This window comes from Mandrillus leucophaeus, unplaced genomic scaffold (assembly GCF_000951045.1).
Source record: "Mandrillus leucophaeus isolate KB7577 unplaced genomic scaffold, Mleu.le_1.0 Scaffold11, whole genome shotgun sequence".
Taxonomy (NCBI): Eukaryota; Metazoa; Chordata; class Mammalia; order Primates; family Cercopithecidae; genus Mandrillus; species Mandrillus leucophaeus.
The window spans coordinates 3,068,922-3,083,745 of record NW_012099209.1 but is presented as its reverse complement, the minus strand read 5'-3'; the positions used below and the strand labels follow the sequence as shown (position 1 = coordinate 3,083,745).

The 14,824-nt window shown below is 61.1% G+C and overlaps 2 protein-coding genes across 4 annotated transcripts in view; one reads left to right on the top strand and one right to left on the bottom strand.

Annotated features, from left to right (window-relative positions):
• The window catches only part of COMP (cartilage oligomeric matrix protein), an 8,945-nt gene extending 7,991 nt beyond the window's left edge, over positions 1–954 (top strand). For all 3 annotated transcript variants that reach the window (XM_011990515.1, XM_011990533.1, XM_011990524.1), the window contains 2 exons: positions 531–670; positions 763–954. In XM_011990515.1, coding sequence (XP_011845905.1) covers positions 531–670; positions 763–809 — 187 coding nt within the window. In that variant the 3' untranslated portion in view covers positions 810–954. The remainder of the gene's footprint in view (positions 1–530; positions 671–762) is intronic.
• Positions 955–1,361: 407 nt separating this feature from the next.
• CRTC1 (CREB regulated transcription coactivator 1) overlaps positions 1,362–14,824 on the bottom strand; it is a 49,731-nt gene continuing 36,268 nt past the window's right edge. Inside the window, exons 12-16 of the mRNA XM_011991295.1 lie at positions 14,710–14,823; positions 12,126–12,230; positions 8,676–8,762; positions 7,840–8,020; positions 1,362–6,486 (exon numbers count right to left, since the gene is read on the bottom strand). Coding sequence (XP_011846685.1) covers positions 6,275–6,486; positions 7,840–8,020; positions 8,676–8,762; positions 12,126–12,230; positions 14,710–14,823 — 699 coding nt within the window. The 3' untranslated portion in view covers positions 1,362–6,274. The remainder of the gene's footprint in view (positions 6,487–7,839; positions 8,021–8,675; positions 8,763–12,125; positions 12,231–14,709; position 14,824) is intronic.

Sequence of the window (14,824 nt, the reverse complement as noted above, 5' to 3'; positions counted from 1 at the left end):
GCTTGAACCTGGGAGGCGGAAGTTGCAGTGGGCCAAGATCGTGCCATTGCACTCCAGCATGGGTGACAAGAGTGAGACTCTGTCTCAAAAAAAAAAAAAAAAAAAAAAGCAGCCAGGTGTGCTTGCACGTGCCCATGGCCCCAGCTACTAGGGAGGCTGAGGTCACTTGAGTCTAGGAGTTAAGGTGGCAGTAATTGCACCACTGCACTCCAGCCTGAGTGACAGAGCGAAATCCTGGCAAGGACACAGCACACGGTGTGTATCCAGCTAGAAATGGGGCCTCACCCAGTCCGTTTCTCAGTCTCTATTCCATGCTGCTAGCAAGCCCAGGCGCTCTGTTTAGCACCAACTATGTCCAGGGCTCTGTTTAGCACCAGCTATGTCCAGGAAACTGAGGCCCACGGCAGAGGCCTCACCTGCTCCCAGTGCAGCCCAGTCAGGGGTACCCATCTTCCAGGGCTGACCACGGAAGCTCTGAGAGGGAAGGGCCTAGCCCAGGTCCCCCACCCCTCACCATGTCTGACCCTCAGGGTGCGATTCTATGAGGGTCCTGAGCTGGTGGCCGACAGCAACGTGGTCTTGGACACAACCATGCGGGGTGGCCGCCTGGGGGTCTTCTGTTTCTCCCAGGAGAACATCATCTGGGCCAACCTGCGTTACCGCTGCAATGGTGAGCCGAGGGCCGGCGGGGCGCAGGCGGGGAGTCTGCACACAGGCCCTGCTGGCCTTCTCAGCCCTCATCCACTTGCTCTTTCCCTGCAGACACCATTCCAGAGGACTATGAGACCCATCAGCTGCGGCGAGCCTAGGGACCAGGGTGGGGACCCACCGCCGGATGACAGCAACCCTCACTGTGGCTGGATAGGGGCTCTGCACCCATCCCCAAGGGGTGGCCGTCCTGAGGGGGAAGCAAGAAGGGCTCAGAGAGGACAAAATAAAGTGTGCGTGTGGGGAGTGGCGGCTGTGGTTTTTGCTGCCGCGAGACAGTAGGGATGGGCCTCTGAGGGAGGGTCGGGCCAGGGGACCCCAAACCCAGGCCTCAGTGCTGCAGCTGCTGCTGAGTGCCAGTGGCCTGCCAGGGACTGTCCAACTGTGATTTGGGGTTTGGGGACGACCCACCACCTCATGGTCACAGGCCTGGATGCCAGCCATGGAAGAGCTGAGACCCCTGATACGGTGTCCGCCCCAGGATTCTGGGGGGCAGGTTTGCAGTCACCCCAGCTTTGGGGACCCCTTCCCTTGCTTGGTCTGGGGGGTGTGTGTGTTCAGAAGGGCCGAGGCACCTGCCAGGTGCACCTGCCATGCCCATGTGTCATCCCTGAGGGAGGAGGGAGGGGCTCAGATAAAAGAGGAAGAGCCAGTGACGAAAACGTTGGATTTTTATTACGTTTCATTACAAAGGATGCAAAGGTACAAAGACAAAAGCGGCCACGCCAGAGGATGGGGCAGGGACGGCCGAGTGTGCCCTGAGCCGCCTGCCCCCGCCCACTGTGGCCGCCCACAATCATGGCCCACGGGATGTCCGTGGCAGAGTATACATGCTGGGGTTGGGGGAGAGCCAGCCTGGGCACAGAGGGGCACAGGCGGGAACAGGGCTCGGACTGGCGGGTTTGCATATATCAGTGGGGCCGCCCAGCCCCTCGGGGGCAGTTTCCTACTCAGGGGCATGGCAGGGCCAGTGGACTTTGGCTGCCAAAGCCCTCCTTCCCCAGGCCTGCTGGCCAAGGCCATGGCTAAGTCCCCTTGTCCCTGATGGGCAGGAGGTCAGAAGTGCTTGATGGCTGGGCTGGGCAAGGGTTGCCCCCAAATTCCAGAACACTTCAAGATGGGGGCCACCCCTGGACCCCAACACATGCCACCTGTCCCTGGCTTCTGGGGATGGGGTGCTGGCCAGGAGCCCAGAAGGTGGACAGAGCCTCTGGAATCGTCAAAGCCAGCACCCCAAGGCCCAGCCCCTGCCCCCCATCCTGCCCAGGAGGAGCCAGGGCCCTGAGACCTGCAGGTCTGAGAAAGTGACAGGAGAGAAACTGAGGCTCGGGTCACGAGGCACTCGTTCCTGCCCCACCCATGCCCTTTGGAGCTCCCCAGCACCCAGGCCTGGGGGTACAACTTACTCCACCTCCTGCTCCCAGGGGAGAACAGTGTCTGTGGCCAGTGGGGGTGGGTGGACACCTGTGCCACACAGAAGGGTATGGGGTGCCTGACCCCTGCCTGGTCAGGACCCTGAAAGGCCAAGGGCCACAGGGAACAGGACACTCAGGTGGAGCTGGCTGGGGAACATCCCAGGGACCCCCAAATCACACGCCGCAAGACCCCCCAGGAAATGGAGGCCCCTGGTCCATGGCGAATGGGGATAGAAAGAGACCCAGGTGTCCATGTAGCCCAGACAGGCCTCCCAGGGTGAGGGGCCGAGTCTTGCCCCTGCTCTTAGGCTGTGTAGGGAAGGCTCTGGCGCCCGCACTCCCTGACCCAGAGCACCACACGCAGGTGACAGGCCAGGCCCAGGGGCACATCTGTGCCATCGGCTTTGTGACCCTTGTTCTGAGAGCCTTTGCGTCCCACCCTCACAGGGAGGGCCCCTCGGCCTCTGAGACGGCTCCATCAGGACCCAGTGAAGGTGACGGGAGCTGCTGTTTTCAGGGCGGGGCGACAGAGGACCCCTGAATACTGCTGGACCTCACTCTGCCAGTCTATCCCTGGTTGGAGGGCCCCTTGGAAATACAGAAAACTCAGGAAGCAGGTCGCAGCCTGAGTTTGGAAGGATGTTTGGTTAAAAAACAGCTCAAGGCCCACCTAACAGTGGCACCAGAGCCCCCTCTAGGGACAGGTCCTGCTGAGCCTGATCAGGCCTGGGATGCTGGGCAGAAGAGGCTCACACCTGTAGCCCCAGAACTTTGGGAGGCCGAGGAGGGAGGATCGCTTGAGCCCAGGAGTCCGAGACCAGCCTGGGCAACACAGCAAGACCCCATCTCTAAAAAAATAAAATAGAAGCCACCCTGCCTTGCCCCCCATGGGCCTGTCCCACCTGACTGGGCTCAGGCAAGGTCCCAGCTCACAGCCCCCAAGCTTGACATCCAAGCCCCAGCAGGAGGGATGGATGGACATGGGAGGCCCTCCTGGCTAAGGGTCCTCCTGTGAGCTCGGCCCCCTGAAGAAATCAGGCCAAATACACCGATGCCAACACTCTCCTACCCAGACCCAAAAACGCACAAGCAGGGCCCTGACGGGGGCAAAGAACCCTCTTCTCTGGAGGACACAGAGAGAGGCTGAGCTCAGGCTACACCCTCTGCCTGCCAGACTCGCCACCCTGGGGAGTGACGTCAGCGAAACAGGCAGGTGGGGATGCCATGCTCTCAGGAGGGAGAGCCCTGGCCGAATTTCACCGTAGGGGACTGGTGTGCCCAGTGGAGGGTCTGCAGAAGCCATGAGCACACGGGTGGGTGGGGAGAGCAGCCTCTAACTCAGCGTAGACCAAGCACACAGGCGGCAGGTCAACGTACATGCCGCAGCCCCCACATAGGCCTGCCCCTCAGGAAGTGGCTCATCAAATCACAGTATTTTCACATCACAAAGCAAAAGGTTGATTTCCTTAAGCTGTCTTTTTTCAGAAAGTCTTGGCAATTCAAGAATATGTAGTAGTGATATTTAAAAAAAAAAAAAAACACACGTACACACACACAAAAGGCCATGGGAGGCCCGCCCAGGTCCAGGAGGGGCATGAACCCTTTTGGAACGCGGGGATGCCTGGCTGCTGGCTCCTGGCTGGGCCCTGGGGACCTGAATGGGCCCCACTTTCCCTGGCAAGCTTGGACCTTGGTCCACCAGGTTGTCATTGGAAAAAGAATCCCGTAACGGACCAAGGTTGTCACGTTAACACAATGTCACTGTGAATCTGGCTTCAGGATGCTGGAAATGGGCCACGGGCCTGGGATGCTCCGAGGTGGGCATCCCTCCTCTCCTATCTGTCTACACCGAAGACCAGGGGACAAGTAGTGGTGCCCACCGGAGGCTGGACAGACGGGGAATGAGGGCTGATGAGGTTTCCTAGCGTGGTCCTCAAGGCCTTGTTTTGAAAACCGCATCCAGGCGGGTTGCTTGTAATTTTATTAAGGCCATTTTTTAAAAAGTCCTACATACAAGTTTAATGGTAATCAAACTCCCCTATGTACATGTAGTTTTTCTTAAAAAAAAAAAAAAAAAAAAGTCCCCGCTGTCTGCCCCCAGCCTCCGTCATGGTAAGAGAAAGTGACCTTGACCTGGACAGACCGACACTCTGCCCCCGCCATACCTTGGAACAAGACGGCAGCAGGAGCAACATGACCAGGGAGCCTTCTCCTATGAGTGGCCACTTGGCTGCTCAGACACATGCCAAAGGCGTTGCCGGGGAAAGAGAGGGAGGGATAGTCGCTAGGATCAAACCCAGCTCTCGAGGACAGAAGCCAGGGTGCCCAGGACCCCAGTGAAAGCAGCGGCCATAACACCACAAATAAACGGACTCAGCAGAAGGCGCTGGCCTGGCAGGCAGGAGCGAGCGAGAGCTGCAATGCAGTTTTGGGGGGATCAGAACAGCGGTTCCTATTCCAAGGAGAACAGCAGAAAACAAAGCTAACCCCGATGCCTCCTTCACAGGGTCCGTGGTATGGAGGGTTCAGGACGGCTCCCAAGGACCCTGTCACCCTGGTCTTGGAGGTGCTCCTGAAACTAAAACGCACACTGCTGTGTGTCTCCAAGTCCACCTGACGTGACCCTGAGCTGCCAAGAAGGGGTGGACGGCAGACCACACTGCCCAAAAGAGGGGGCGTGGGCTGGGAGCCAGAGGGTCGGGCGGGGAGGGGATGAAATGCCAGCTCCACCCAGGTTCTCAGGGAGGACCGTGCTCCTCATCTCGGGGACCCTCGCTCCCTGCCAGTCCCCCACACTCTTGGAGCAGAGAAGTCTCAGCTGCCACTGGTCGTGGCGTCTTCACACACACACTCTAAGGACTAGCAGGCACCTCTGGGAGAGGCCAGCAGGGCTGGGTCTTCGAGAGACCATCAGTAAAAGGCGAGGCCCCTTCCCGGAAGTCTGTTATGTGGCCCTGGCAGAGGCACCTCTGCCTACCGTGAGCTCCTGACAAGTCCCTGCCCGCCGACCAGCCCTTTCGTTTTGAGATAACTTGGGGTGAAACCCAAAAGCTGGACACACTGCTTAGACTCAGGCGGGTGACGGGCTGCTTTGGGGCGCGTGGCCTCCATTTCCAGTTAGCTTAAAAAATAGGTAAAGTTGGATTTCTGAAATAAAAACATGCTCTCAGGCAAGTGTTGGCTTAAAAAGTTAAGCCACTCATCTACAACCAAAATGTAAATAGAAACTAAAAGGAAAACAAAACACACAATGAAACTCCCCTGGCCACCTCTCCCTGTACCTTAAATTAACAGCATCTATGACAGGACCGGTGACCACAGTGCGGGACAGGAGGGGCCACGGGTTGTAAAGCCCCAAGAGGTAACCCCTGTCTCCGCGTGCGACCCCTCACGGGGCCTTCCGGTCACTTTCCGGCAAAGGTGGCCACCAGTGGGCCTGCCTGGGGTGAGGCAGGGCTTGGAGGGGATGGAGACAGGGCGAGGAGGGTCGTGCGGGGTCCGCCGCCCTGCATGCTCTGTCCACTTTGCGCCTGCCCTGGTGGACACCAGGGCTCTGTGTGTGCTCAGAAATATAAAAGACAGCCGTCAAAATAGTGTTTATTTCACTTTGCGTCTGCCCCGCGCTCTGGCGCCTCCTCCCTGGGGCGGCGTGGGGCTCACTCTCTACCTGACCACGGGCTAGGGATGGCGGATGGGTCGGGGGACCAGGAACTGAGGAAGGCAGTGAGAGCTGGACAAACAGTCGGAAAATGCGCCACGGCCCACAGCCCTGGTGGACCATGCGTGCCCCTCCCCTGAGCCTGCCTGCCACGCCGGGAGCTGACACTTCCCGCATCTTACAGGGGATGGCTCAGGCCCCGGGGCTGGGGGCGAGGGAGCCAGTGCAGGGAGGGTCTGCAGGGGTGGGGGGCTCACGGCCTCCGATCCCAGCCCAGCCCCGGGCAGGCAGGTGAGTGGATGGCCCAGCTCGCGGCCTCGCGATTGGGCTTCGCGGGAGGTGGACAACCGGGGGCGGGCTGGCGGGGGGCGCTTGGCGGCATTGCAAGCTCAGAATCACAAGCTCGGCCGTTGGCGAGGGACGGAGCGTGGCCGTCCCCGGGCTGGGGAGGCGCCGTCGGGACGGCTGAGCGGCAGGGTGCCGGCGTGCCCGCTCACAGGCGGTCCATCCGGAAGGTGTCCTCGGTGGCTGGGTCGGCCAGAACCATGTCGGGGTCGTTGAGCATGTGCAGTCCGTCGAGGGTCAGGGGGTCGATCTTGAGTTCGTCCAGGGGAAACTGGCTGTCGGAGTCAAAGCTGACGTCGCCGACCCCGGCCAGAGAGCTGGTCAGTTCTTTAGAGAGGCTGGGGGGGGACTCTCCTGTCACTGGGGGATGGGGTGGGGACAAAAGGCACTGCTTAGCCTTGGCTCCATCGCTCGCATCCATGGGTTGGACCAGGCATGCCTGCTGGGCAACTCTGTCCCCTGGGTATGCTGGCAATGTCTGGGGACATTCTGGCTGTCATGACTGGGGAAGGGGACGCTACTGGCACACGAGATGCTGCTCAGCACCCTTACAGTGCCTGGACCCCAGATACCAGTCTGGCCCCAGATGTCAGGAGCACCAAGGAGAAGCCTCGGGCCAAGGGCTGTGTCACTGACACACGTCAGTGTGACCTGGTGGGGACAGGGACCTCCCTGGCTCTGCCATGAGGTCTCCTGGGCATGAGTCACTGAGAAGTAGGCTGGGGTGACTGAGTGGACCCAGCTGCTGCTAGGGCTGGAGGGAATTCTCGGTTCCCCACAAAGACCCGGGTTCAAACCTAGGCTTCCACCTGTACTCAGTTTCCAGGTCTGAGAAATGGGTCTGAAAGGCCCTGTCTTTCTGGGCTGTTGAGGCCATTGCGGGGGTGAGATTCTCAGATTCTTCTCCTGAGTCCGAGGCTGGCACGTCCACCCTTGAATTTCTTGCCAACTGCTTCCTACACCCGCGGGGTGGGAACGAGGTGCTGGATTCTGCACTCAGAGCCCAGGCCACAGTGGGTGGCACTAAATACGGACACTTCCAGTTTGGAAGAGGCCAGTAAGGACTGCTCGGGGGGTTGGGAGGCATCACCCTCTATCCAGCAGCCCTGGCTCATAAGGGAATCACCTTCTTTAGCAGGGAGACCAGCTCTGGGTGGCCATAGGAAGGTCTGGGTTCTGTGCTAGATGGAGTCGGGTCTTCCTGACATGTGCCATGCAGGATGGGGCTGGCTCGTCCCCAGGAGCCCAGGCGCCGGCTCAGACTGCTTGGGTGCGGTTGTCACGGTGCATCACGGCCCTGACCTGTTAGCTGGCTGCCCGGGCTGGGCTCACCAGGCAGGGCCCACCCCACGGCCGTCCCTGACCCTGGTGCACATTCAGGTCCGGGGCCTGGGCAGTGGACATTGTGTACCCGACTGCTTGACCTTTACCCGGGCTGCTCGGCCACACAGGAGGCTGCCGAGAGGCGAGAGTGACCATCTCTGTCCTATGCACGGGACATCTGGTCCAGGGGTGTCTCCCTGGCCTGGCCCGAAGCCCAGGAATGAGTCAAATTTGGGGGAGAGGGAGTGTGGCCTCCTCGGGCCCCCACCAAGCTTGGGTCATAGCCCTGGTCCTGTCAACCCTCATGCTGCGGGGCAGCAGTCTCTGGCTGTCTCCGCATGGGCTGAGGCCCCTTGGGGCGCCGCACACCTGCCCCCGGCCTGGCCTCACCTGTGAGGATGATGTTGGGGATGCCACTGTGGCTGGCGTATCCCAGCTGCTGCGAGTCCGGCAGGCTCCCGTGGCTGCCCGTGAGGCCCATCATGGCCGCCTGCGAGTAGTTGAGTGTGGAGCCGGGGCTGTACAGGCTGCTGGAGCTGATGGCGTTCTCCATCATGTTGAACTGCTCCAGCTGGGAAGGGAGGCACACCAGGCTGTGAGGGCCACCACGGGCCTGCCCGGTTGGCCACCCCAGGCCCCTGGCTGCTGTGGCTGGCCTGCCCACAGCTGGGGACGATGTCCCTGCAGGATGCCCGGCACCCAGGCTGCCAAGCACGAGCCCCGCTCCGCCCGCCACCTGGGGCCTCCCCGCCACCCTGGAGGCTGGCTGGATGAATGGATGAATGGATGAGCAAGTGAGTGAGCAGCTCCAGGCTGCCACCAAGCCCCCTGGATGTCCCCGATCCTGGCCTCCACGAAAAGCCAGCACAACCTCCCGGCAAACCCGCGTGCACAGTCCATGCCTAGGCGCCGCGTCCATAGCCACGGTCCCATCCCTGTCTGGCCCGGCGTTCGCTGCCTGCCCCTCCTCACCCTCTGCCCTTGGCCTCCACTCTGTGGGCAGGCACAGATGCCAGGGGAGGCCGCGCTAGGCCACCCCTGCCGGGGGACTCAGCCTCTGTAGCCTGCAGATGGGACAGGGTGGGGGCCAAGGGGCAAAGCTGTGGGGCAGGCAGGGGCCCCCCGAGCATGCGCAGCTCTGACTCGCAAGGCCCAGGTCCCAGCAAGGGTCCCAGCGAGCATCTGTCCTGGGCACCAGCCGACTGGCGGCCTGGGCGCCCGCTCACCTGGTGGGACAGAGCATTGGCCTGCCTGGCCGCCATCTGCTGCTCATAGTACGCGTCCCCAAACACGCTGCCCAGCGTGGAAGTGTGCTGTAGACAGAAGAGAGGCCTGCTGTGGTCACGGCCCAAGGCCAGGCAGGAAGTTGGCACCTCCCAAGCCCAGCTGGAAGACAAGAGGCCCCTGGAACCTCCCAGATGGTGCCTGGGATGGCAGAAGGCTGATGATGATGCTTATTTTAGGGTTCCAGAAGTACCCCCCAATCCTGGATGACTTTTTTCCACCACCTGATCCTGGGAGGCCTCTGCACCCCGAAACCCCCTTCCCAAGGCCCCATCCCCATCTCCTCTCCTCAAGCCGGGCTAAGGGAGCCTCCATTTCCATCATAGGGAAGTTGGGGGCCACAGGGATGAGGAACTCCCACCCAACAGGCCCCAGAGGAGAACCTGTCACCAGGGCCAAGGCAGGAAGTGCCCAGACGTTCCATTCAGGACCGAAAGTGCACTGGGTGACTCCTGACAGGAGACAACGGACAGGATGCAGGCCACGTACACGGACAGGATGGGCGTGCAGAGCCAGCCACCAGCTGAGAGAGCACAGGACAGGCACAGGGAGAGCCCCTGCCCAGGGCTGCCAGCCTGCAGGACCTGGAGCCCTACTCCTGCTATCCAAGGCCAGCAGGGCTCTCAGAGGCAGGGGGACAGGGGCTGTCCCTGTGACAGGAGCAGGGGGCTAGCGGAACTTACAGGTGGTGGAGACGCTAGAAAGGAGGCACCCGGAGCCCCTGCCCAAGAGATGGTGGGATGAGGCCTGGGTGGGGTGTGGAGGCGAGGAGACGGTGGCTGTGGACGAGGCCTCGGGAGCCGCAGCTGCAGTGTGACCTTGAGGCTGCAGGAGGCCTGGCAGCATCCCAGGGGCTGGGAGCTCTGGCTGGTGTCCCCAGGAAGCCACTGTCCCCCAGCCATTCTCAGAGCTACAGCATAAGGCATGTGCCCTTCAAGGCATCCAGGTGAATGTCTCCACAGACCCAAGGCCCTGGCCCTCTCCCCTGGAGCTCCCCATCTGAGCTTTGCTCTAGAGCGATCCCCTTTGTTCCAGGAAGATCCCAACAACGCCTTAGCTTCTGGCCTCAATCCCAGAGAGGGGCCGGCCACAAACCCACCGGCTGCTCCTGGTGGTCAGTGGGCAGACAGCAGAGACAAACATGCTCATCCTGGGGCAAGAGGGCTTGTGAGGTTGGACATCCCACTCAAACGCCAGGGAAGAGGTAAAAAGGTAAGCCAAGGAAAGGCAGGCCAGCCCGCGTGGCAAAAATGCTATCTTGGCCCTAAAAATCAACGGTTTCGGGTTTTGGAAACAAGGACTGCAAGCTTGTGGCTTGGTTTGCCCGAGGCGAGGGAGGCAGGCAATAGGTAATGTCCTGGCTGCTGTAGAGCTGGTCCACAGCTGGGTCTGTCCTGGGGCTCGGGGTGTGGGGTGGGCTCAGGCTTCCAGGACAGCGCCTGATCCTGTCCCTGTGGGCTTGGGCTCAAAAAGACCTGGCATATGCGGGGGAACACAGGCTGAGGCTTCCCTGTGAGGCTGCCATGAGGGCTTGCCAGAAAGGTGAGCTTGAAGTCGGGAGAAAGCCACAAACCGGACCAAATGGTAGCTGCCTGCGGCCCAGGGCCTTGCTGGGGTGCACACAGTGCCCACTCGAGGCAGGGCACAGCAGGTGTGGGGTGGTCTGGGCCTGTGGGACCGATGGATGAGTCCTTGGAGACACAGTGCAGAGGGAAGGTAGGTCTGGCCTCCACCTAGAACCATCTGCCCCTGAGAGCCCCATCCTGATGTCCCCACACCTCCAAGAGCTGCCTGCCTCCCGCATCAGCGCACGACGGACACCAGACACACAGACGTGGGCTTGACAACACCGCTACTCGATCACTGCCCGGCAAACTAACCCGCTTTGGCTTGGGGCCCAAAAATTCACCAGACGTACTGGTGACTCTCCTGAGAGAAACTGGCTTCACCCCTAATTCCTATCCTGTCTCACACGCAAGAGGGACCTCACTCAGGAACCAGCCCCCGCTGGGCTGCCCACCTGCGACAGGCCCCACCTGCCGCTTCTCCAGCGCCCCCAGCGCCATCCCCAACAGCACCACACGACGAGACCAGACACGCTGCCAGAGCCCGAGAGCTCAGAGAGCCAGTGTGGACAGACTGAGCGTGCGCAGACACCAGGCTGACCCCCATGCCTCCCCGAGACCACTGCTGCCCCCCACGTCGCCTCTAGAACACGGGGCTACAGGCAGTGATCCCAGACAGCCCTTGCCTGATGGGGCAGATGTCCCTACACACGTGTGAGAGCTGGAGATGGGGGCAGAGGGGCTTCGCTGTCCTTGTCTGTGGCACTCACAGTTTGCCCTGGGGCAAGGGAGCCCAACCTCAGCCCTGGAGGGGCGACTCTTCTATCTAGCTGGGAAGTAGGACGAGTGCATCCCTTCTACCAGGGACAGGGATGGCTTCAGCACCCGGGGCACAGCAGTGGCTGCTAGGGGCTTCTCAGCTTGGTGAAATTATGGGGATGAGATGGTCCCAAGATAGTGGAGTTCTGGGGAGGCTCTGCTGCCAGGGTAAAAAAAGTTGGGGGCTGGATGTTGGCCTTGTGGGTACCCCTTTTCGCGGACACATGTTCTAGATGGAATGTGGGGTCTACTGGCCACACTTGATGTCCAAGCACAACACGAGCAGGCTGAGTGGGGAACCAGGCTGGCCGCTCCCACCGGCCAGGCAGAACGGAGGGGCATTCCGAGGAACCTGAGCCTGGGAGGGGCTGGGGCATCAGCAAGTCAGTGTCCTACGGTGCTGGGTGCAGCAGGAAAACCCAGGGCTGATGGGTGAGGTCTGAGGCCGGCCTCAGTCTCCCGTCTGTGGAATGGGGACAAGGGCCCTGAGACACTGCAGAGTGGCTCAGAGAAGCCTCCTGGGCAAGTGGTTCTGGAGAAACACAGCTGCCTATGGGATGAAGGGGAAAGCAGGGCCGAAGAGTCAGCGCCTTCCCTGTGGGCCGGCCAGCCATCTCAGTTGCACCCCCAAATCGGGGGAGCCCCCAAAGCTCCAGCTCACTCTCCGGGTGGCACACTGGGTGTGGAGGGCATCGCCCCTGGGCCACTCAATGCGGACATCCAGGCAGGGCCACAGCCATCGCTAACATCACTAATGTACATGAGGCACCCTTGTCACCCCCACCTAGTAGTATTCAGCAGAGGCAGGCCCTGGTGGCTCCTGGGAAGGGGCCTGTGGGGTTCCTGCCCTGGTGCAGCCTGGTGGGTGCACAGCTCAGGTCCGATGGCGTGGACGGGATGAGATGCATGAGGACATGCATGAGGACAGACAGCGGGCAGGGAACACACGGGGCATGAACAAGACGATCGTTGGCGCCCGCAGGCCAAGGGGGAGGCGACGCCCCTTACTTGCGGGGAGCTCCCCGGGGAGAAGCCTTGATTGGAGACTGGCGAGGTGGGAGACTGGTTGGCCGGGGAGCCGGCGCTAGTGCGGTACTGCTGTAGAGCCGGCGCCTGCGATGACAGACAGGTCAGCACGCCGCAGCCCAGCTGCCCCAAGCCCGGGCTCCAGTCCCTACTTCCTGGGAGCAGCCTGATCAGCCCCCAGGCAGGTCCCCCCACCCCTCACACCTTGGTGATGTCGCCACCCCACTGGTAGGCAGAGGAGCCTGGGCACCTGCAGGAAAGGTGGGTCCCTGAGACCTAGGGGGAGCCGCCCCCAAACCCAGCTTCCAAGGAAGGAACGGTGTGGAGGGTGGAGAACTGCCCTCCTTCCTAGAGCTACAGGAGGGTGATCAGAGGGTTGGCCCTGACTCAGCAGACTCAGACCCAGATAGCAACGCGTGCACTCTCATGCATGCACACCGACACAGAAACACACCCACGTGCACACATATCCCCACTAGAATACATATACCCACGCATGCACACCCACACAGACACATGCACACACATCCACGCACATATGGACACCCCCACATACGTACACATATCCATCCAAGAATGTACATACCCACGCATGCACACCCACACGTGCACACACGTCTACCCACACCTACAAATGCACACACATGCATACATCCACACACAAATGTACACACCCACAAATGCACACATGCACACATCCACACAAATGTACACACCCACACATGCACACATACCCACACACAAATGTCCATACATCCACAAATGTCCACACACCCACAAATGTACATACCCACGCGTGCACACGTGCACACACATCCACATGCATGCACACCCATGCAGGTGCACACCACATACACTTGCACCCACCCACTTGTGCACACCCACAACCCACACACACACAGCCTCATGGGCAGGGAAAATCCAAGGCTGGGCAGGTGGGTGCTGCCTCCTATTGCCCGCTCTCCCTCACTGTGTGCCCTGGGCAGGTCCTCTGCCTCTCTAAGCCCCCAAGTCTGCAGCCCAGCGGTCTGGCCCGTCTCTAAGGGTGGGGACTGAGTGAAGGCCATCTTGGCTAGCAGCCCAGGCTCCCAGCACGGGGCAGCCAAGTCACTATCCCTGCCCTACTGCATAACCTGGGTTATGCCGTCTGAGACCTGCAAGGGGCAGCCACTTCCTCCACCTGCTCGAGGGACCAAAGGCCCGGGCATCTCACTGCTATGACCCAGACCTTTCAGAGAGGCAGGCTGGGCCAGGCCAGGCCCTGGATTCAGACCATGCTCTGGTCCTGGCACGGCCCAGCCATGCTGTGTGCCTGCAGACAATTTGCCTGACCTGTCTGAGCTGGTCACTGAATGAGGCCCAGCCTGACCAGTCCAGGGCCTATAACTGCTGTCTCCCCCATGTCCTTGGTGGTACTTTCTGGGCAGTGTGGGGTAGGGCTTGAGTCCAGGTGGGGTGGGGCGGGGCAGGGCGGGGGGTGGCAGTGAGCTCTCCTGTGTGGGTGACAAGTGCCAGCACTGTTACTTAGGGATGACTGACTTGAAGTGGGGGCAGGAAGCCGTCTTTCTTGTGGGGGGTGCTGGGCATAGACAACCTGACCTAAGAGCCCTAGAGGGTCGTCCCTGCACCTGGCCCAGACACCCTGTGCCTCCAACACCACCCAGCTCCAAGGCGAGGCCCCACCTTGGGAGCCTCCCCCAGGACCTGCTGTGTTTCCACCAAAGAAAAGACTTGGGCACTTTCCCATCCGGGGGCCCTGGGTGGTACCCTCCGAGAGGTCAGAGCAGCTTGGGAACGTGGGTCTCTACCTGTAGGCTCACCCGCCTGCCCCACCCCGCTCAGGGGGCTGTTCTTTGCAGAGCACACAAATTTTTGGAGGACATTTAGCCCAGGGCTGGCAGCCGGGTCAAGTGGGAGGACTCGTGCCCCAAACACAGGTCCCTGTTTCTCTGGATGTGGCCCCATGCAGCTGTTTCCCACCCAGCCCGCACCACTGGAGCAAGCAGGTGGTCTGCAGAGTCAGGAAAATTTGTGGGTATGGGGTCAAAGCCCAGCCTTTGTCTGCCTGAGCTGGCCCTGAGCAGAAAGTCCAATGGTCTGAGCTGTAGCTCCCAGCCCTGGGCCCCAGGCTCTGTGCCCAGTGGGCTGCCGCCTCTCAGACTGGCCTCGCCTTTCCTTCCCTGATGAGCTTACGTCACCCCTGGCCCCCGGCCTGCACCCCGGCCCTGAGAATGCTGTACTCTTCTTGCCTCCAAGGAAGCCTGGCTTTGGATGGGAGAGGTCAGACAGGCCAAGAGGGGGTGCTCGACAGTTAAACATGGGGTGGTCCACCTTGGGTGGAGTCTGGGGCCAGCCATCTGCTCATGACTCAGTTTCTCCATCTCTACAGGGAGTGACAGTCTCAGTTTGATTCCAAGGGTAGCCCCGTGGAGGGCTGGGCCCGAGCAGCGTTCACTGGGGTCCTGACCCCTGGCCCATGCAGCAGGTAACCTGACTGTTCTGCAGCCCCTGGGCTGTCCTCACAAGACCCCCAGCCAGGCCCCGAGGGCCCCCACCCTGGGCTTACCGAGGCGATGTCGATCCCCATCGACGGCTGGCCAGGGTTCTCTGGGGGGGACTGGGGGAGAGAGGACGGTACCGTGACCGCAAGTGGGGGCGGCTGTGGCCCACGAGTCAGGCTG